Raw genomic sequence first — 23,859 nt, forward strand, 5'->3', positions numbered from 1 at the left:
GGTCTTTTGTCTGACTGTGAGATGGGACCATCTGAACTGATGGCATCTCTCAACTTACACAGCACAGAGGAAGGAGTGGATTGGAAAGGCTCAGACTCATGCAAGTGACTCTGTGAGTTTACATTTTCCATGGATTTGGCCGCTGAATTGATGGAAAGAAACACAACATATGAACAAACAAAGATGAAGAGGTAGAGCATGATCAAAATCCTCAGCAGACACTGACAGCAGGAGCGGCTGCTGGGGCACAGCAAAGATGGTGACCAGTGAGATGAAGAAGCAATGGAAGAAGAGGAGTGGTGAGCAGAACATAACCTCTCCATGTCACCCTCCTTTTTGAAAGCTGTAGGGGGGCATGCAGATGTGGGGGGGGGGAAAGAAGGTAAAAAAAAAAAAAAAAAAGGATAATTTAATCACAAACAACAAATGGACAAAATCTCTGAACACAAAAAAATGCTAACAATGCATTTTAGGGAAATGAGGTTTGATGTCAAGGAAAAGGGAACAGTGGTAGCCACAGATGCCTCTGTTCAGATGCCAGTGCTAAGTGTCAATCGCTTTAATCGGATACTGTGATGTGAGGGGTTTGGAAAGAGCCATTCTCTTCTATTCTTAGGGTCTGAAAAGACTAGTTTTTGGTTAGCAAAGCTACAAACAGTTTATAGTTCAACCTACTTAATTTAAATTGGTTTAGTCATCCTATTTTAAACCAGAATAAAATGAATTCACATTAACAAATCATTTGTAAGTACATGCTCTCTGAATGGATTATATTTAGAAGATACCCACCATTTGGACAAATTGAGCAGGACAGATGAACTAGAATGTATCTGTTCTGAAAATGCCCTGAAGCTCACTACTTTTGCTCATGGGAAATTATCACTCTTACTAGCGTTTACATCAATTCACCCTCGGGGACACATCACCATGAGAAATCTAGATTTCCAGATCATTTTGCAACCAGCAAATCAATCCTCAAAAGCTTGTGTGTATTACTGGCAAAAGTAAATAAGGTATCCTACAACATTAGTGAGAAAACATATCTATCATTCTTAGACTGGAGAGATGCTCTTGATGTGTACGGGCTTCATAATCTACCTTCCTAAAAGGAGCTGAAATCCCACAGGTAATTCCTGTAATATGCCCTTTACTATGTGTAAAATTTTCCAAGACTCATCTTTGTTTCCACAGCTGCAATTATTTACAGGTCTTGTTATTATGACTTCGATGTCACATCATCTATGGGTACAGTCAGATCCTTAGGTGACCAAGTGCCCTAAACTGCAGGTCCAAAGGATTTCATGCACAACATTTGGCCCAATATCAATTTTTAAAAATCTTATGCTTTTCCATTGTCTTCTAAATAAAGTTTCTATTTAAAAAATCCACTTTTAAAAACACATACATATAAATGATTCATGGCTGTTCTTCACTGACCCATATTTACTCACAGTATTATTTTTAAATGGAAACTATTACATTCAATGTACGAAAAATGAACTATAGCTCTTGGTTTCACTGCCTCCAGATTACAGAAATATCTCCCTTCTAATACAAACCAATAGCACAATGAGATGCAATGTTAGAGTACACCCAATTTTCTGATGAAGCCAAGGGGTCTGTTCTCAAGAATCTGTTCTTCAAGACAGATTTGTGAAAATAGAATTCAGGGTGCCTTTTTAAATATGCCATTCTCTTATCTAACCATAATGCCTATATATATTCATGCACGCACACATACATGCTCAGTATAAAAGAAATCCTCCAGGAAAAGTTTAGGATCACTCAGTTTCATAGTGCCCACATATTTGTAACACTGTTTGTAAACAGTCAAATCAATAACCTATGAAATAAACAAAGAAACTGATAACTTAAAAGATCTGTGAATATCATAAACTGAGCATTTCCCACTACATTTTGGTTGCCGCTGCACAGGTGTGCAAATGGGTGAGGTAGAGGAAGACCTATGTATATGTGCACAAGAAGAAGCCACAATTCTGATGCTTGTTCAATTTGTGTACAATGTAAGAAGAATGGGAGAGTGTTAAGTACCTTCAGGCACTCTTAACACCCTAACGGAGGCATTCCAAGTTAGGAGTGGCCCAGAACATTTGTACATATGCTGCATCTCTAAAAATAAGGTATATGTTACTTCTCAGTGTGCTCGTCCCAGAATCCCTGAAGGCATGCTAACGCCTTCCCTTCTCCATAGGCAAAAAGCTTCCAGCCTTCACATCTCTTATGGTTCACCTCTACAAATTCCCTAAAGTGGCAGTGACTACAAAAGTCACATTATATTAGCAAGATATGTCAGGTTATGAGACCTTGCATAATGCAGAGCTGTGGTTCCACTGACTCATGCTACCTAGAACAAATGGGTCCTAGCATCTTTAATCCATGATATAAAAGTTTGATTGTACTCTGAGGTAGAGAGAACAGGCACAGATGAAGGGATCCTGCAGGGAGCAACCCTAGGATCAGGCAAGCTCATACACATACTCAAACTGGCTAGAAGTTTATATTTACTGTTACTTAAATAAATAATAACAGAAATCCCTATATTGGAGTAAGTTAGTGTACTGTGATACGAGCAGGGTGGGAATGGCACCTACTGAGTCTTATAGGAACTTGTACAGTATTCCTGAAGAGAGTGATGCTAAATAATGAGAAAAATAACATCAGAAGAGGATTCTTTAAGTCACTCCTTTCATTCAGAACTCTTCACAGTCTGCCCTAATATATCTATGTACCTCATCATGTATTCTACTGGAACACCATAAGAGAACTTTTATTGCTGCACTGTAATTAACTGGCCAAATGTTAGAGTCTCCCTCCAGCAGCAATGTTAATGAAACGGACATTTCAAAATTCTTCATTTTCAACCAACACCACATCATCTCCACTCAGATCAGCCGTTCCGCATATTTATTCTCCACTAAGTTATTATTAAATTACATTTTGCATCTCAACAGCCTCATTGACAATAACATTCTTCATTAGCCTTTGGGGTTAGGAGGGTAAGTGGGTCCACTAAAACCAATATTGCCTACCAGGGACAATCCTGAGTAAAGGGCAGTGCCAAAGTGGGAACTTGGGGGAGGAATTGTGACTCAGAGAGGTACGGTGCTTCCTGGAACTCCCAGCATGCAGAGAAGCTTGCCTCTTCACAGGTACAGCTTCCACTCTCCCTGCACACCCACATTCTTCCTGCTCCCTATGTGGTGACTACACCTGCAAGGGCACTAGGAGGGAGGAGTCCCCACACTCAGGGCGGGGGAACCCAGCAATAGCAAATGGGCCAGCCACTGTCTGTAGCCACCATCATTTTGTGCTCTCCCCACCTCACGTGATGGAACTGATTAGACTTTGTATAGCTTTACTGAGCTGTTTCAGACAATTATTCATCTCCCTTGAGAAGACAGCTTCGTGACTTCTGATAACAATTTTGTAATTAAGGTCATTAACAGGAAATTTCTTATGTCCTTCAGCCAATTTTCTACTTTTCACTTTAATTTAACCAGGACACAGACGATAGATATATAGGGCTTGACTTCTATGGGAGCTGGAGCAATAGAGACCATTCCAGTGACAGGACAGCTTAGAAAATAAACAGCTGTCAGGTCCTTGCTGCTCTGCCCAACAATTTTGCTACTTAGTTTCTACTGCAGTTGTTAATTGCTTTGTAGCAGAGGCAGAAGCAGAACCTCTCTCTAACTCAGACATCACTTTTATTATAAGACTCATCCTTCCTATCAGGTATCAGTGAGCATAAAGGGCATATCAACTTTGGTTCATTTTTATATTAAACAATCAATCAAACATTCCTGGGCAAAACATTTTTTATTTACGTTCTCTTATAACTGCATTCCGGGGGCAAGCTAAGTTTCAAACAAACTTTTATAACTAAATTATGAACCCAAAAAATTATAGACTTATAATATAGACATCAACATGGCATTATCTCTAATAGTGCAGAGGCTCAGCTATAATTAAATTATATAGTTAACAAGGTTAGTTCCTAAACTACACAGAATGGTTTGTAGGAGGAAATTACAAATAAAAGTAAATTACACTGAAGTCATTTTTCTTCATATCAATTGCAAATAAACGTAATTGTTCTACAAGCTATTGCTTTCCAGTAACCAAAATCATTATCATTATGCTGCTAATTTACACTGAGGAGTTATTGGTTGCTAAAATACCTGAAGTACACTCAAGTCAAGGTAAATCACACACTGAAACTTTGCGAATGGAAGCGGGCAACATCATTGACTTAATTAAAGTTAGTTCTAGATCGTATACCACCAAAAAGCATAATCTACAATTTGATTTTATATGAATGGGTAAGAACCTGAGGGGAAGAGAGCACAGGAAATCACCCCACTATCCTTTGTGCAAGGACTGAAATTTACACAGGTGTAGAGGACCAGCGTAAGACCTATGAGAGGTTCTAGTTTCTCCAAAAGCAGTGGGAAAAGGAGTAGTGAGAGCAATAGGCAGTGCTAACACAGCTGAGCATGCATAGGGAGAACACATGAAACCTTTCCAAGAAAGAAATAGGGGCTACCCTCGCAGGTATACTCAACAGAGTACACAGTGCCTCATGATAAGGCAATGCACCTCCCTACCTCTTCTACTGAGTGGTTTTGGCTCTACAGCCACAATCTAGTATTCAGTGGAAATTCTGGGGACATTTGCCCTGCTTTTGATTGGGACTATCACTCCATGGCAAGTGAGGGGTTAACTGTAACAAATGTCTCAAGATTCCATCTACTGATACAGCTAGTATCAAGTCATCTGCATTTTTTGATATCTCATTGTACTTTGAAAAGTGGCTATGTGAAAAAGGCACATCTTGCTATGCTTCACATCTGCTCCATGTGCATGTAGAATCGTATTTGTTGACTTCAGTGATTAACAACTTGTTAGTACTTTTTTCCCTGTATTCTACTTGCAAAGTTAACACAGCTAGGAAAGAGTGAGCTACTGATTCACATAGGAGAGACTGGATTATTCTTCTTACACATCATCAACACAATTGTTTACTAACTTCCAATTCTAAGGCTAATAAGTTATACTTAGGCAATCTCATTGCCTTCAATGAGGTTCCACACACACCATCAATGAGATAATTTTCCTACTGGTGATGTTGCTTCAGAAGGAAATAACCAACCTTGATTTTCAGGCTGAAAGTTAGAAAAGTGTATCTTTTTATTGATAAAATGAACATATTTGGTATTAGAGACAAGCTAGGTGAGGCTTCTGAGTTGGTCCAATAAAGGAAGATTACTTACTATAACTGATGGTTATTGGAGATGTGTGGTCCCTATCTGGATTCCATCATGGATATGCATGTGCGCCATGCACTGGAGCTGTTGAAAGCAGTGTCCTTCGACCCATGTGCATGCTTCGTGTTGCCCACGTGGTGTGTCTGAGGTCTTATACGTCGACACCCCCTCAGTTTTCTCTTACACCCAGGCATCGAGCCTTAAGTAGAGGAGATGGGGGGGCGGGACTGGAATTCAAATAGGGACCACACATCTCAAAGAACCATCAGTTACAGTAAGTAACCGCCCCTTCTTTGAGTGATGGTCCCTGCGTGGATTCCATTGTGGTAGAGTAGCCAGCAGTAACCAGTATGGAGGCAGGGCTAGAGCTCCATAGATGCCAGAATACGTAGGACTGCAGAGCCCACTGGTGCGTCAGTGGATGCAGCATTAGTCCAAGTGTAGTGAGCTGTGAACGTGTGTAAGGAAGTCCAGGTTGCTGATTTGCAAATATCCTGCCATGCGATGTCAGTGAGGAAGGCCGTCGTGGTTGCTTGTGCCCTTGTAAAGTGTGCTCTTACACAAGGTGGAAGTTGAACTTGACAGAGGGAGTAGCATTCTTTGATGCAGCGAACGATCCAGTGAGAGATATGCTGGGATATATGTGAGATATGCAGCGATACGCTATCACCACAAAGAGTTTTGGTGAAGTTCTGAAAGGGCGAGTGCATTGTAAGTAGACGGCAAGTACCTGCCAGACATTGGGAGTGTAGGGTCCTTTCTCTGGTAGAAGAGAGTGGCTTAGGGTAACAAACAGGGAGGTGAATAACTTGGTTGAGATGAAACTGGGAAGCTACCTGAGGGAGAAACATGGGGTGAAGCCTTAGGGAGACTTTGTCCCTGTGAAAGATGGTAAAGGAGGGTCTGCCATCGTTGCTGCTAGCTCAATAACTCGTTGAGCTGAGGTAATAGCTACAAGAAAGGTTGTTTTAATAGATAGGTACGGGAGGGTGCAGAAGGACAGGTTCAAAGGGTGCCTTTGTATGCATGGATAGGACTAGGTTGAGGTTTCAGGCTGGAGTGGGGTCCCTGATGGTTGGGAACAAGTTAAGTAAAGCTTTCATAAACCTAGTGATGGTTTGGTGACTAAAAATAGAGAACCCATGTAAAAGGTGGGAGGAAAGCACTTATGGCTGCTAGGTGAACGTTTACAGAGGAATGAATGAGCCTGAGTCATCGTAGGGAGAGGAGGTAGTATAGGACCGTTGCAATACTCATGGTTGATAAAGAGTAATGATTGTCTGAAGCCCATTGAATAAACCATCGCCATTTGATCTGATAACAGGCCCTGGTCATGGGACGGCGGCTGTGAGTGAGCACCCGTTGCACGGGGAGTAGCAGGCATTGTCTACTTGCAAGTCCCATCCAAATGCCAAGAAGTGGAGTGGTGCTGGGTTGCGATGCTGGATGCGGCCATGCTGTTGGGTAAAGCAGGTTCAATATGAGGGGGGGAGATATTGGAGGGTGGGTCAGCAGGTGCAGTAGGTCCGAGTACCAATGCTGCCTGGGCCAGGACAGGGCTATGAATATGATCTGTGCACTGTCTTGTTTCAATCTGAGTACCCAAGGAATGAGCAGAAGGGGAGGAAAGGCATACCGGAGGTCTGGTGTCCATGGAATGAGAAAGGTGTCCCCGTGATACCTGTCCCAGGGAGCCCTTGGAGCAGAAGAAGGGAAGTTTGCTGTTTGTTGCCGGGGTGAAGAGGTTCCCCTCTGCCAGAAAACATCCCGGAGAGTGGGGTCGTGGAGTTCCCATTTCTGGGAGCGATGGAAGGAGTGGCTGAGTTCGTCCACAAGGACATTGTCTGTCCCAGGTTAAGTGCACCGCCTGTAATATTATATTGTGCCGCAGGCACCCGTTCCATAGGCGGATTGCTTCCTGGCATAGGGATAGGGATCTGGCCCCTCCTTGTTTATTTACGTAGAATACTGTCGACATGTTGTCCATCAAGAGTTCAACATGTTTGCCCTGGAATAGGGGAAGGAGGGCGTTGCATGCATGACGAACCACTCATTTTTAGGATGTTGAAATGCATCCTCGCCTTTCTCGGAGACCACAGCCCTTGAGCTGTGTGGTCTTGTACATGGGCCTCCCAAACCACGAGAGACACATCCATCATGAGGATCATGTCTGGTTTGGGGTGGTGAAAGGGTATGCCCACCAAAACCTTGGAGGGATCCCGCCACCATGTCAGGGAGGCTACCCCTCTTGGTGGTAGGGAGACCCATTTGTCCAGGTGGTCCTTGTTCGGGTCATAAACCAGCCATAACCAATGTTCTAGGCAGCTCATGTGGCAACGGGCATATGGTGTGACCAATGTAGATGCTGCCATGTATCTCAGGAGGCAGACACATCATTGAGTATGTGTCCATGGATGGTGTCGCAATTGTGCAATACTGTTCATAAGGGCTTTGTGAAGAAACAGTTGCGCTACCTGAGAGTCCAGCATGGCTCCGATAAACGTGAAGTTCCTAGTAGGAATAAGAGTGGATATGCCCTTGTTGATACAAATGCTGAGGTTGGCAAACAGATTCTGCAGGGACTGGATAGTTACTAGCAGGCGTTCGCGCGATGATGCCACCAGTAACTAGTTGTCCTGGTAAGGAAACAAAGGATGGCCTTGTCGTCGCATGTAAGCCTCCACGACGGCGAACACTTTTATGAACACCCAAGGCGCTGTAGCTATCCTGAAGGAGAGAACGTGGAACTGATAGTGAGATAGCCCAACTTAAAAGCGGAGACATTTGCAGTAGGCTCGGTGGAAATATGAGTCTTTCATATTGAGAGCCGCAAACCAGGTCTGTTAATTGAGGGAGGGGGTAATTTATGGTATTGTTACCATCTGAAAACGGAATTTGTGGATGAATTTTTTGAGCATGCGTAAGTCCAGAATGGGTCTAAGATCTCCCCCTTTCTTTGGAATGAGGAAGTAGGGAGAGTAGAACACATGGTTCCTGTAGCCGGAGGGAACTCGTTCTATCGGTCTCTTTTTGAATAGTGTTAGAGTCTCTTGGCATAGGAGGTATATTTGCTTTGCATCTGCCTTAGTTGCTCATGGTGGGCGGTGGGGCGGGAATGTGTTGAACTCTATGGAGTAGCCCTGTTGTACGATATCTAGCACCCATTGGTTGCTGGTAATCTTGCTTCATTCCTCATAAAAGTGAGCAAGACAGCCTCCAAATTGAATGAGTGGGGCGAGCTCGGTTCAGAGGTGGGTTCGTGGTTCTCTTGTTGAAAGTCAAAAGTGTTGTCTCGGGTGTTGGTGTGGGTTAGAGGCCACCGGTGTGGTAGCTGAGGAGTGGCGAGGGCGTTGTGATCTTTGCTGGTAGCATTGTTGCTCCTGCGGTCATTGAGGGTAGGGTTGATGATGTTTGATAATTGGGTCTTGGTTGATAGCGAGACCGATAAGCTTGTCGATGTTGGGAACTGGTAGGACCAAGGGTGTAAAGGCCAAGTGATGGAAGAGTGGCCCTGGAGTCCTTCAGGGAAGGGAGACTCATCAGTCTTGTCACGGAATAATTTCTGATTGTCAAATGGTACATCTTCCAGTGTCATTTGGACCTCTTTTGGAAAGCCTGAGGTCTGTAGCCAAGAGTCACATCACAAAATAAGTCTCGATACAAGGGGCTGTGCCACTGTGTCTACTGCTGCATGGAGGGCAACTTTGGAGACCAGCTTGCCTTCCTGTATTAAGGCCTTAAATTCTATGTATTTGTCCTTTGGCAGCGAGGCATGGAACTCTGCCAGTCTAGAGTAAGACTGGAAGTCATATTTCACCAGCATGGCTTAGAGCAGGGTATAATTACAAATAATTACAAATATGATTTTGAGCTTCCCACACCATCTGTGGTTAATTCTGGATAGTTTATTCCCCCACTATTGTTAACAGGAAATATTTATACTACAATAGCATCCAAAAGCTCCAATTGGGATTGGGGTCCTAATGTGCTGGCTGCTATACAAACACATTAAGGAGAAAATCCCTGCCATGAAAGTTTTGCCATCTTAAGCATGTCTAATGGTTCATTTATACTGTAAATTACTATAATAAATGGATCCAAAGCACCTACAGGAAATATTGGAAGCCCTTACATTGCCAAAGTGTTCTAAATATTTTCCAAATTTAGTCATCTTTTGATAGTAATGGGGAATCATCACCAACAGTCTACTGTATCTAAAACAAAACAAAACACACATTACTACAAATGATAATGCTTTCCAAAATTAAATTTCATTTGAGAAGAATGTCTAAATCTCACTTTTCCATCCTCTGCTGATTTGTAGGAAAAAGCAATGCACGGCTTGTTGGAACTAACCAGTATTTTTCAGAAAAATTTGTTTAGCTGTCTTTCAAAGAAGAGAATGTGAAAAATTTAGATACATTAATATATGGATGAAAGCTTGCAAACTACTCTTTTTTCAATTTGCACAAAGTTATATAGAGCTATTTAATAGTGATTATCTCGAGTGCCTGATTTTGAAATGTCAAGACTAACTGGCTGTTTAAAAATAGTTTCCCCATTATTCTCTTGCTCAGTAATCGGGAACAAAATTATTAATATTAATTGGATTGTGCTGCAGAAGGTGTGATGCTCTCTGCGCTGGGTGTTTTTCTGATAGCCTTTTACTTAAACAAAAGGAAAAATTAAATAAAGGTTTGACTGCTTCATTGGCCATTTATTTATTAGGCCTGACTTTTGGTAATACCTGTTTGAGAAGAACTGAGCTGGGACCAAAATACCATAGAGTCACCAGGTAAATGTCAAATATTTCATGGGAATTGTAGAGGAGTAATTAGATAATGGCATCACACACATTCCTTGGGATTTACTTGGAAATTTTGGAATGCTATTTTGTGTGAACTGAGTGTTGGTGATAGGAAGGAGAAGTAAACAGGAGTTTTAAAGAGTGGGTCAAGCATCCTTAATCTTGGACAGTTCCATCTGCTTTGCACAGTGGGCAATAACTCATTGAGTTCAGCCTAATATATTCAGGTAGCTGTGGATCCTGGATAGTTCCAATTACATCTTTAAAATAAGTGTGTTTTGAATCCATATAAAGCAGTGTTTCCCAAAGGATAGGGTGCACTCCCCTGGAGGCGGGTGAGGGGGGGCATGAAGGATTAGCAAGAAAGGTAGGCGGCAGACAGGCCTCCCATTTTTCTCCAAAGAATCAGCTTTCATTGGGGAAAAAAAAAGGCTCTAGCTGTTATAGTTGCACAGAAAACCTTTCATACATGAACTGAGTTTAACAATCGTCTCCCTGAGTTTGCAGAGAGCCTGAAACAATTGTTCAGAGGCATGAAGATGATAACTCCAATGATACACTAACCATCCACATTGTTAACTTGTTCATTGCTTAATCATGTAAGAAAGAAAAGCAAGTTACTTAATTAACAGTACAGTTTGGATTGTGGAGGAAATTTATCCCAGGTTATATGGACAGGGACCTTATGTTTATATTCCCCCCTTCTTTATGGGGCATGGAGCTGGGATTATCTGTTAGTATCAGCTTGCTATACTCCATTCTATCAATTCCACAATATTTCAGGACTGGGCATTGATGGACTTTTCATCATCCTCTTTTTTATAACTAAGTTTTTCTGTGGAGACTATATAGCTATTTTTATCTATCTGTTTGAGATGAATGATCTTGTTGAAGTGAAATATACTGAACCATACAAATACTGCTTAGCAGGAGAACATTGCTACTTGAGCCCCGGGATAAGATTTGATAGCATAGATAATAAAAGTGAAACAGAAGCTATATGCTTACAGAAACTATTGGTAAATGTGTCACTTCTTCATTGAGCAAAAGAACTCTTTGTCCAAGACAAACATGTAAGCTATCACCAGGTTACTGATATTCATTTGAATGCCAGCTCATAAACAATCGAGCGTCCTACTAAAGAATTATCTTATCTTGTATTACTACATTTCTGACTCAGAGATACTCTTGAGTCCTAAAGCATTACACTATCAGTCCCTTACTTTGGCAACATCAATTACTTTATCAAACAAGGATACTGCATGCTCCATTATCCAGAAATAAAACAACAGTTTACCAAACATGATTTGAGCAACTGCATCCACTGAATCTGTTTCACATCACAATATGTTCTCTTACAGTCTTGAAGCTATTGAAAATCCCCAGCATCTTTAAATCTATATTTTAATGCATGTTTCTGCTATTAAACACTTTAATAATGATACCCACAGGCATAACACTTCTAGTATAATACAGTGCAAAATGACCCCAACACTATAATGGTTAATTAACTGATAAATTTTCTCTTTTTCTGACCACTTCCCCTCTTATTTTTCAACATGTTCCTTTTTATTCCCATATCTGCTTTGTGGATCCACTATAGCTAAAATTTTGTACTTCAAGCTAAACACCAAAGTCTTGTATGAAACATGTAATAACAAGCTGAATACACTGGCTTTAAACCCACAAAATGTTATTAAAATAAGAATGAATAGTGTCATATTACAGAGTTTAAAAAAAAGAAAAAAAAAACCTAAAAAACAAAAACAAAAAGACTAATGTTATGCAGGTTACTGTGCAGAAAATTAAAAAAAAAAAAAAAAAAAAGAGGCTGAGGTTAAGATAATTATAGGACCATAATACAAGAGAAGCACAAAAAAAACGCTGGCATCTGAACAGAAATTTTTTTAAATAAATGCTGATCTGAAAAAATCCACTAAAATCACATGAATGAAAACAAGAAAACAAACAAAAAAAATTTAAAATACCACATACAAAATGAAATTTAAAATAATATTAAATGTCACTAGTTTTTTAATCTACCCTTACTGCTGCCATAACTATAATTTTAAATGACAAACTTTGATCTCTTCATTTCCTTAATTCCAAAATGCTACAGAGATGGTGGTATTTTAGTAATTGCAGAAGTAAAAGTTAGACTATCGAACCCAGAACTAAACATATAGACTTTAAGCAATGAACATGATTTTCAAAAATAATAGCATGTTCTCCTTAGATTAATAAGGAAATGCCTCCATCTAACAGATTAACAAAGTTAATAAAACCGATTGAAATGTATGCATGTAGCTATGATTTTGCCTTTCCAACTATTAATCATACCTTTCACATCTTCATCTTCAATAGTTGTATTGGAACTTTCCGTTGACTCCTGTTGAGAAGTAAATAAAAGTGAAATGCATAAAATGACCCAACAATATTATTCATGCACCTATGAAAATTATACTTGGTATTGTACAGATCATGCAAAGCCTTCAAGCAGGCCATGTGGATGTAATTCACAAACAAATGGTCACATGGATTGAGATATTTCTACCTGAAACTAAATGTCAATAATTTTCATCCATTTCAAAAGGGAACATTTTTATTAAATGTATTTCTGACTGTCCAGTTTTTGAACTTCACACGGATATAAGGGAAATATAAAAAGATGTTTATGAAAATGAGTTAACTTGTTTTTTCTTTTACATCCTACTAGACAATGTTGGAACTGTTATATGAATTACGTCAGTCAAATATTAGAACTTGCCATTTTAAGCTTAGTGAATATCAACTGTGTAAAATAAGTTATTCCATTTGAGCTTTTAAATATATAGTAAGCAGAACGTTGCATTTCACAATTTATGGTAATTCTTCTGCTCGTATAACACCTGCTGCAGTAAAGTGAAAGGCTCCTATTGATTTCAGTAAGAATTGGATCAGATCCATGAATGCATTTTTATACCCTTCTTGTGCCAAAAATTTTGAAAGAGAGCAAATTGCTAGAGAGGTCTACAACAATTCTCCTAGATAATCTGAGTTATCTTTGTAGAAATATTCTTTAACCAATCAGCCACACAGAGGAATGACTTGTCCATCCGACAGTTGTATTAAAATCTTCACAATGTTAAAAGGCAAGCTACTTAATCACAATTTTTATAAGATATTAGAAACGTGAAAAATTAGTGAGCACACTTAAAAGGACACTGTCAAACTTAGTAGGCAAAAATTTTGACCTACTGTTTTGCTCCTAAAATTTATTTGTAGAAGATCTATTCTTTATGATTTTTAAAAATAAATGCTTTGTTGCACATAAAAAAAGAAAAAGTCAGCAGCGAAATACTCAAGAGTAAAAACGCCCATAACCAGCTAGTTTACTCATGAGATAGACAGGGAAAAAATTAGTTTGTTTCAAGCTTCTGAGGGGTTACTATAAACATTAATGAAAGGAAAATTCCAAAATACCCTGACAGTGTCCCTTTTTCTACTATGATTCACAATGCCAAGTCAAAGAAAAGTTGTAAAATGGTTAATGCATTATTCAAATGTAAAAGAACAAAATTATATGCATCAATAAACAAACTACACTAATCAATCCCCATATACAAACCAAGCTAAATAAACCATTGTGCTTTGCCTATTGTGAATGGTGTTACTTTTCACTCCATACAATGGACATATCATGCGTTATCAATCATATATAGTGCCTAGAAGAAAATAAAAATCACACACATACAAGCAGAAAACATCATGCACAAGCACACATCAGAGATGTGGCCAGTAATATGGAAGCATCCATTCCATTTGTCATGCTAAAATAGTTGTTTTTGCAGGTAATTAAATTTAACAGTAACTTTCCCCATAAGTGGTTTTCCTGTCCATATTATGACTTTTGGGGATATCAAATATCTAAATTGCCATGAATATATAATAAAGTCAAGTAGATGTAGTCATGCCAAAGAGCTCCAATGTTTGTTCTTTGGTGGTCTTCCCTTTGGTGGTCTTAGTAAAGATTTGACTAAAGTTAAAATGTTGGCTGTACACTACCTAATAAAACATGGGAGATGAAATATGGACTATGAGCACATACAGTTGTTGGTACAGTAGTGAAATGAGCATCATAACTTATTCTTAGCCACAAACTATAAAATAAATAATTAAATGAAGAGGAGATATGACTACAGTATGCACAGTTAACACTTTTTTCATGCTTGCAAAATGTCTGCATGTGATATTTTCCATTCAGACTCAATCCTTTGGAAATATAGCAATGGGCAACCATAATTAATTACACTAGATAAGTGTGACAACAATCCATTGGGGACTTTAAATCCTCAGTGTACACAGTAAAATCTGTTTAAATAAGTGAAATCTGCATATGAAACCTAGGAACATGAATCATAAATTACAATATTCCATAGCCCTTTTCAAGTCCATGCAGGGGGAAAAAAGTTATCACATTACAGAAACCAGACACCAAACACAACCATCACTGCACACAGAAGAAAGAAAATCAATGAGGAAAAATGTATCAAATCAAGATTTATGAATTCAAACGAGCTTCTAGCCACTTCAAGTGTTAACTTCTTTTGAAACTGCAGGATGACGTTATGGAAGAAGTCAAAAGTTCCATGCAGAAGACATGTCACAGTATGATGCATGAGCATGCTGAGAAACAGCAGATGGAAAGGGCTCAAAATATGCCTTCATCTTTAGTGAAAGCTTCATACACAAGTGTTAAAAATAACCTCACTATACTCTCTGTCTGAACACATTGTTCCTTTGTGTTTTTTTTTTGTTTTTTTTTAAAACTGAAAGTTCTTGCCTGAAGCAAGAGATGTACAAAACGCCAGATTCCACAGGGTGCTGAGCCCCTTCATCTCCAACAGATATCCACAGGAGCTGAGGGTGCCAGCAGCCAGGCAGAAAGCATTCAGCAGGAACAAGCCACAGATGAATTAGGCCCAAGAGGCACGAGGTGCAACAGATCCAGGAATGAGATTTTTTTCCTTGCTAACTCTGGGTAATGGGCACATTCTGGCTTAGAATAGTGGATGAAATGTGCACTTTGGAAAAGCAAGATGGAGCTGATTCTTTCTGAGTGAGTACCTTATTTCCATCAGGGTTGTGGATTACTGTAGTTTGGGGCTCCTGAGCGAGGACAAAATAAAGAGAAAAATGGTTCTCATTGGTAAATACATTCACATTAGTGTGAGGGAGCGCAAAAAGAGCCAGCCAACAATAGCTAAACAGTGACAAGAGCTAAAGCAAATGTTAACTGCTGCCAGAGGATGAAACTGGATGTCTCTAATAAAGATTCCTTGACTGGCAAGACAGCAAGGTCGGCTACCTTATCTATTGCAGCGGCATGCGAAGACCTTATTCATGATCAACACACACAGGGCTTTGAAGCTCTGGAGACCTGAAGAGGCACTCTGTTGCACAATGTCTCATATCAGATACATTGTCCCTTTTTGTTGGAACTGCTTTAGCTCATAGATGGTGAACTATTTTAACTTAAAAATATTGTATGCTTACTACTAAAGCAAAAATGAACAGAAATAAAAGTAAAGATGGGCTGAGCAGATTCAGAAAGATTTGGGTACATCTAAACACAAACGGAGTTTGGAAGTACATGGGTTATTTCTAGCCTGTTGAACAGCACAGATAACAACTATGATGGAAATTCTCGATGGCATTTCCAAGTTTAACTCCCCTCTCACTTCCCTTAAAAAACACTGCATATGCCAGTTAGTTGGCACAGGAACAAGCTGCAGCAACTGCAGCTTTTTTATGTGCTCACAAGTGTCTGGGACTACTTGACGGAGTTGAGGACTTATTTACATACCATAAAACCTATAAACTACTGCTCTGAAATGACTTGACTTAATGCAGACTTCCATGGAAGCTGCACATGTAAATCTATGAGCAGAATTTGTCCCTATGTTTATATTAAAGAGCAGCAGCATTTCTTAAGAGCTATGTACCAAAGTACATGAGAAGTGATATTGCTTAAATTTAGGTAATTAAAAGCATTTGGGTTCATAAGCCTTCCTCCATAGCATATTCTTAAGAAATGAGAGTTACTAACAGAAGCAAAATCATGACGTGGAATATTCATGTACACTGTCCTACTGTTTAATAATATGTCCCCACAGAACTTACTACTGAGTAATGCCTATTGTAGATTTTAAGTGTAATAGCACTACACAAAAAGCTTTAGGACGAGGTGCCTCTTGATCCCAATAAGTAAAGTCTTGCAAAGTCCTGCTGGGTTGTCAGAGTCGGAAAAATGAAAATCTGAATAAGGTCCATTTTATTGCTGCCTAGCAATAATCCTGTTAACTCTCCTTGATGTCAACACTTGTGTTAAGGCAAAATAATAGATAATAGGTACAATTTAAAAAATAAATCAGCATTTAAAAATACTGAAACAACCATCAAGTGAAGAGCTAAAGGCAACATAAAAGCGCAATCTATTTCACTTTCTGACACATCATGCAAAAAATTCAACAATAGCTGCTAATGCTACCACACAACCACGTCCAGCTTTCGTGTCACATTTTCTATTTATAAACATGTTGCTTCACAATGGACTTCCTCACAAAAAGAACAAACAACAAGAAAGAGAAAAATTGTTCCAAAATTTTTGGAAAGCAAACCAAGAGTAAAAGCAAAAAAGGGAAAAACAAACAGAAAACAGTAAAGAACTTAAAGATAGGGTGAAAAGAAAAATTCCAGGTATACCAGCGCCGGGGTAGGAATATTTTCTTTGGGGCTGGTTACCACGTTGGTTTTGTTGTTTATCTGTAGGTATGCAGAAAATAGAAATAGACATGCCTTAGAATTCTTGGTAGTTAACATATCTATATCTCTCTATATAGACTATCTATATACAGATATAGATAGGGAAATAAAGAATCACAGAAAGGTCAACTTATGAACTTGAAAAGAACACTGACAACAGGTTTGGTACCTTCTCCCAAAGATGCTAGTTACAGTATTTTGGACTTGATCTAGGAAATTCTATATAGGACATAGGCGGTTTCAGCTGTGACACTTAAATGAGTGAAGAGTTTTTTTAACAGTGGCTAAAACAAGTAACAGGAATATATAATTAATATGGCTTTTAGAAAGAAAATGATTATATTTCTCTTGTGATGTATTTGCCAGTTTATGATGACTCAACTGTGTTATGTAATATACCCTCATTTCACTTTATTTTTAGGAGGGTGTCACTAAGTTAAATGTCATTTTATTTTTCATGGAAGGCAGTTTCAGTGGTCCACTGAAATTGGTAACTCCAGATTTATATGGGTGTCATTGAGGTCAGAATGTGTTCAGGTATATTCACTTTGTGACTTTTTTCAATTAAGCATTTAGTATTTCAGATGAAATACATACGTTTCATTTTCATTCAATGAAATAAACTAATGGGCTAGTTTGTTTTTAAAAAGCTCAATAGTTATTTTCCCATTTGGCTGTGCCTGCAGTAACATCTTTCTATTACTGTACATTGGCTTTTCATAGACTTTAAGGTCAGAAGGGACCATTATGATCACCTGGTCTGACCACCTGCACAACGCAGACCACAGAACCTAAATTAACAATATAACTTTCTATACTGTAGCTTCTCCACACTACTATTTTTGGTCCTGATCCTGTAAGCAGTTATGTATGTGAGTAGTCTCACTGGCTTCAAAGCGTGTTAAGTCTTTGCAGAACTGGGGGCTTTTATTTTTTTTTAAATGTATTTCCCTCTCTCTCATAAAATTTTAGCAATTCATTTAAATTTCTCTGACTCTTATACCATTTTTATAACCAACCTTCCATAACTGCACCTGTAAAATCAGGTAGGTAAAAGTCACGGTGTTTGCAAACCTGGGGAGAGTTTAAAAAATCAAGCCCCAAATGAAGTTTTCATATCAACTGGAAAGCCAGCTTCAATTATAACTAAAGCTGGTTGGATTTTGTTGTTGTCAAACTATTTTCAATTAAAATGATCAGGATTTTTTTGGGGGTGTATTTTTGACCAGTTCTAGTTATAACAGGAGCAAATCAAAGCAGCAAAATGTAAGGTAGGTTTCTGCATACAGGGTTGGCACATTTCCATCAGTCAGAGGACAGAATCTTTATTGCTCCACTGTGTCAGTACTCTGGTACCGGAAATGTAAACATTAAATGGGAAAGAAAAGCAAGAATACAAATCCAGACTTCTCTTCTTTCACTGATGGACATTTTGTCAATATTAAAGTAAAATTAACTACCACATTTAAAACCCAAAAGTCAAGCCCTTTGTTTCAGTCAGGCTGCTGGGGAATATATTTTTTATTAAAAAGTCTTCAGGAAATCTAAAATGTTGAAGACCTGAATAATATTTATCAGAGGGTATAATGACAGAGATTGGCCTAGACTAATGGTTCAAGCACTGGGCTTAGAGCCAAGAATTTCTGAATCCTAATTTCAGCTCATCAATCCATCCGTGGCCTTAAGTAAACCACTTAACCTCTTTGTTAGACAGGGTTAATGATATGTAGGCCTTGTCTACACTGCAGCTTTCCCCCAAGTCTAGCTCTGAACTGCTGCAACCCCTGGTACAGACCAATGAAGCTTACTGAGTAAGCTTTCTTTGGGCAACTCTGCACAAGGGGTGAAATCATGACCCCACTGAATCAATGAAAGCTGCTGCCATTGACTTTAATTGTGCCAGGATTTCACCTCAGGTGTTTGCATTGGTGCAGCTACACTTGTGGATGCCCATCAATTGCTGGAATCAGAGCAAATCTGCAGCATAGTCAGTGCCTTAGCCAGGACATGTCTAGACTAGGGAACTATGTTCTACTGTGACCACATCCATGTAGTTAAGATGATGGAAATCCCTAATACAGACACATTGCTCTGGTGCATTACAGACTTAATAACGGCCAGCACTTGGATTTCTTACAGGAGTCTAGTGCGGAACAATTAATGATACAAAATGCTACCACCTGCATTCCTTACTCAAGGAAAAAACCCACTAAATTCAAGGAGACTTTTTTAAAAAATACGATTACACAGATTATGGAATAACAACAATACATACAACCATGTACAATCATATTCTTTTTCTCTTGTAACAAAAGAAAATCAGTCTCCCAAGTTGTACAACTAAAAGTGAATACTCATTGACAATTTGGCCATCAAGACAGAAGCAATCAAAGAGCAAAAGAAAGCAGAAATGAACACATACAAAGCATATATGAGGGAAGGAATGAAAGGATCACTAAACTTCATCGAGTTCAGCAACATCAGAAATCAAACCCCACGTCATACAAGTGCTTGTCACTGAACACATAACTGACAAAAGGAAACCAAATTTCAGAGAGAATTTTGCCTGAGTAAGGAGAGCAGGATTGAGCCCATACTCCCCTTGTCAAAATCCCATAAAAATAAACAATAGCATTCATTACAGCTACCACTGAGAACTGAAGAATATGTATTCAAGCCTATTAAGTGGTACATCAAGAATACAGAATTTACATTAGTACAAATGAAAGAGAAAATATATTGTCTAGTCGTTATTTCCTCTGTATGAACAAAGCTTAGCAAAACACTTCCAATTTAAAGAAAAATTGTAGATTTTGTATATTTTAAATAATCTATATTCCATTTATTTTAACAGAAAGGGAAAACTATTAAAAAAGAAAATCAGCATTTTCATGCCAAATGATTAAGTGACAATAGAAATTATTCTAAATTGGTGTACTTCTATTTGTTGTCAGAAAGGAAAACTTTTTCTACTAAAATCATGGTTGCCAAGAAACACCTTTTAAACTTTCATAGCAACACACACACATTCTCTCTCTCACTCTCTTTCTCTCTCTCTCTCAGCAAACAGTGGGGCAGGGTCATACAGTCCTAAGCATTAGTGGGTTTTATATATATTGTAAAAGTTGTATAAAACTATGTATCGGGATCTAAATCTTCCAAGCTTTCTATGTGGTATTTCTACAGACTGTAAAAGCAGGCAACACCATGTGTTTGGGATGCTGAAAATATCCCTACCTGGTAAATGGCCTGTACTTTTGTATTAAAATGAACTGATCTCTTGCATGAAAAAATGCATTCAGCTGGTAGAAGATATATGCCATTTGCCAAACAGATATTTTCCATTTTTCAAGAGAAGGTCTGCTTGCTCATGACAGAGTAACCAGTTGAGGAGACAGAACATTTGCCTCCCTCCTAAGTGGATCAGCAGCAGAGAGGCATGCTGGGGTGTCATGTTGACTAAGCTGCCTCGCCAGGATTACCACCATCATCCCAGAAATCAGGATCAAGCCCAGTTAAACAGGAGGCTGGTCCCTTCCTGCCTGGGAACACTTGCCAGGGGAAGTGAGTCTATGTATTGGTTCTTAAGATGGGGGATCTGAGTTAGAGGTTGAGGAGATCTTGGGATGAGACTGCACTAGGATGGAGACAGGTTGGGAGTCTGGAACAAGGAAGGGACAAGGCATGTCTGCTGTGGCCTTTTGCTTGTAGCTTGGCATCGTGATGTGACCCAGGCAACCTGTGCCTGGTCAAACAACACTAAGAGACTTAGTAAAACCTTATTATTCAATTCTAAAAGTACAACATTCCCCAAAAGAAAATAAACAACCATCCTTACATTTGCTATTTGATTTCAAGGGACAATAAAAATATACAAAGCAGGATTTTGAAAATCACCTTGAAATGTCCTAAATACTGAATATATCCTCAGTTAAAGCTGGAATCAGTAAAAGTGCCTCTTGTAGTGAATTTATTTTTTGGGTAAGAAGGGCAGTGGGGAGAGGGAGGTGTCTCTTAATGGATTCCTCATGCTGAACTGTATTCATATGATACGGGTAAAGGCTCTAGTAACTTCCCAAGTATTGCAATTTTTAATTTTTTTTAAAGTTTCTATGTGAATAACTATACAGTGTAGTGTCTTCATTACACTTATTATCCATTTATTATTTTAAATGTTATTGTCTTTAATACAAGGAGATTAAAAAATTAATGGAGTGTTTAAACTTTTTTTACTGTACAAAAGACAGCTGCATTGGCCAATGTTACATCTACTTTTTTGTATTTATATTTCTATAGCTAAAAATCTTGCTTTAAAGAATTGCAGAACAATTCATTACAAATGGCATGTAGCACTTGTTGACTTAGAAGTCATAAGTTTGCATGTTAAAAATCTTGCAGCTTCTCAAGTTATGTTAACAGATCTAAATGCAATTATTTGATTCCTAAGTGTGAATGTTTCACAGGAGGAAAAATCTGGCAGATAAAGATCCTCACCATCATTTGAACACTCGAACTGGACTTCCTTTTCTGAATTGACCAGTCAGAAAGAAAAGGAAAAGAAGAAAATGTGACTGGTTGGATTGAAAGTATCAATGCACGGAGTACAGTATACTTTTGTTTTAAAAAATATCGACTAAGCTGCAGAAGAGATGGAAATACTTTTTTTGTGGGGGGAAGTTTCTACATGAGAAAAATGCTGAAAACAAAGACTCCCATGCAGATAAACATTTCCCACCTTGAACAGGAACATGACAGAAAACTGAAACGTCATGAAAACCAAGAAATATCAGATCCCAACAAGTATAATATTAGCAAACCATTGATGATAATTGCCAGCAACATGGCTATCAAAGTGGAGATACAGCAGATACCATTATAAACCTGTAGGAAGAATGGTATTTATAAAAATATTAGCCTGACTGAAGCACATAAAATTCCTAAATTAAGGAATCTGTATTGCAGTGACCTAATCAAACAGAACAATGTGCTTCTTCATATAACTCCTCTGTAAGTTGGCCATTATTTCACTTTGGGTAACATTCAGGTAACTGACTTCAATTGAAGAGCCTTAATATTTTTAAGGGTGAGAGAATGCATGTGTGTGAGAAAGTAAAGACAAATCTACTGTGAATCAAATATTTAAGTAAGCAGCACTCTGTTAAAGAAAAAGCAAGTTTAAGCAGAAAACTAAAATTCAGATCAAAGACACACTCCTGAGAAATCAGGCAGAACTGAGGAGAAGAAACTTTGTATTATCTAAGGAAAGCTGGGGGGCTTTATTTAATCTTCAGGAATACTCTGAAAAAAAAGAAATAAAACATTTTTCAGTGCTCAGAGATTTTTTTTTCCTGGCTATTTTTCTAAGTATCTATTTAGAACATTAATTTGTGAAGCATCTCTCCTCCTTCAGGACCTGATCTGAGAATAGAAGCTCTAAATCATCTATAAAAGTTGCCAAAATGTTCCCATTCTTACCAAGGTCTATTAGTCAGAAAAGCTTATTCACTGAGATTTTAAACCCCTGACTTCTGCCAAACACATCAAGTACATCTGGTAGAATGTGGTATGCAAACTACCAGCACTCTTCTGACCTTCCATCAATTCTAATGGAAATTCAAGAAACATGGAAGCAGGGGGGGTGCAGATTGGTAGGAACAACTGAAAAGCTAACACACCTAGGACCAAAATCTCATTTATATTAAGTAGCTAAAAAAACAGTGAGTCACCAATGACAGGATTACTCTTTGCTGAAAAAAGCAAGGAAAATAATTCTTGTCAGCATTTTTTAACCTTATTTAAAACATAGTACAGTTCTCCAGTTATTTCTTTTCTGGCACATTATTGTGAGCTTAAACTAACTTCAACTTCTTCAAATATACAGTGAGAACCATTTCTTAATACAACTTATGAAGAAGAGATGTGGTTATTTCCAATCGCAAAGGCAATAGAAGTTAGAAGGGTACAAGATTAAAAAAAAAAGGGCTGAACGAGATGTATAGTTTGGTGCATTTGTTTAACTTACCTTGACTCCATCAGGTTTCTTCAGTAAACTTTTTGCTGCTGTAAAATGAGAGAATACATTCAATGTCAGCTGGTTATCAATAAAGTCCGCTGGGTATGAAGCAAAGCAAGCACTTTTTGTTAGTTCCTTCCTCTGCTGCTTTGCATTTAGGAAATGGGATAATCACAGCTTTTGAGAAATGACAAACTACTGGACATAAAGCTGATTTTCTTAGATTTGCTACTTTGATTTTGTCAAGATCTGCACTGAGCTGTATTAGGCACTACATACTGCCATATACAGTAGAACCTCATTATTTTTACTGAGAGACCTACTGCAGATTTCTAAAATGTGTGCATTAGCCTGGGAGCAAAGACACAAAAGCCCTGAACTGGCAATGGCTTACTCATATAACTCTAAGTGCATGAGGAGGCGTACTGAATTCAACTGAATTATTCACATGGGTAAATGCTTGCAGGGTCACAGCCAAAAATATCAACAATAACGAATCACAAAATGTGGCTGTCATTTACGATTTTGCTTTATTTATGAGTGGATTTGTACACCTAGGAAATACACTGCATTATACGGTAGAACCCCATTTAACTGAGCCTCCATAAGCCAGCTCTCCATATTAATGGAACCAACAGCCGCCCAGGACTGACAGCGGTGGGACTCGGGCTATCAGCACCATTGCTGGAGCCCCACCGTCCGGGCTGACAGCCAGAGCCCCGACACCCATTCTTTGGTTTATCCAGATTTTTGGCTATCCGATCTGGCCCTGGTACCAATTAGATCAGATAATTGTGATTCCACCGTAGTTTGTAAAAATGATAGCATTTTACTACTACAATTGTGCTCAGATTTGGGGAGAGACTAGCTTTTTTGTGATAGACACAAATGCCTACCTTGCTAGTTGGCATTGGGACTGTGGCCACACCAACCCAGAGGAGAGAGAT

General features: G+C 38.7%; 1 protein-coding gene and 1 long non-coding RNA gene across 17 annotated transcripts in view; one reads left to right on the forward strand and one right to left on the reverse strand.

The window, feature by feature from the left end:
• The window catches only part of CAMK2D (calcium/calmodulin dependent protein kinase II delta), a 251,327-nt gene that overhangs the window by 38,811 nt on the left and 188,657 nt on the right, over positions 1 to 23,859 (reverse strand). For 4 of the 16 annotated variants that reach the window (XM_067558659.1, XM_067558672.1, XM_067558668.1 and 1 more), the window contains 5 exons: positions 22,922 to 22,959; positions 21,394 to 21,426; positions 16,840 to 16,899; positions 15,202 to 15,243; positions 12,436 to 12,484 (listed from right to left, as the gene is read on the reverse strand). In XM_067558659.1, coding sequence (XP_067414760.1) covers positions 12,436 to 12,484; positions 15,202 to 15,243; positions 16,840 to 16,899; positions 21,394 to 21,426; positions 22,922 to 22,959 — 222 coding nt within the window. The remainder of the gene's footprint in view (positions 1 to 12,435; positions 12,485 to 15,201; positions 15,244 to 16,839; positions 16,900 to 21,393; positions 21,427 to 22,921; positions 22,960 to 23,859) is intronic. The other 12 variants (XM_067558671.1, XM_067558675.1, XM_067558665.1 and 9 more) reach the window with 7 other exon arrangements.
• The window catches only part of LOC137160223 (uncharacterized), a 30,152-nt gene continuing 6,294 nt past the window's right edge, over positions 2 to 23,859 (forward strand). Inside the window, exon 1 of the long non-coding RNA XR_010921816.1 lies at positions 2 to 299. This is a non-coding gene — a long non-coding RNA (uncharacterized lncRNA). The remainder of the gene's footprint in view (positions 300 to 23,859) is intronic.

This window comes from Emydura macquarii, unplaced genomic scaffold (assembly GCF_026122565.2).
Source record: "Emydura macquarii macquarii isolate MOO-44397 ecotype Brisbane River unplaced genomic scaffold, CSIRO-AGI_Emac_v2 contig_2171, whole genome shotgun sequence".
In the NCBI taxonomy this organism is placed as follows: Eukaryota; Metazoa; Chordata; order Testudines; family Chelidae; genus Emydura; species Emydura macquarii.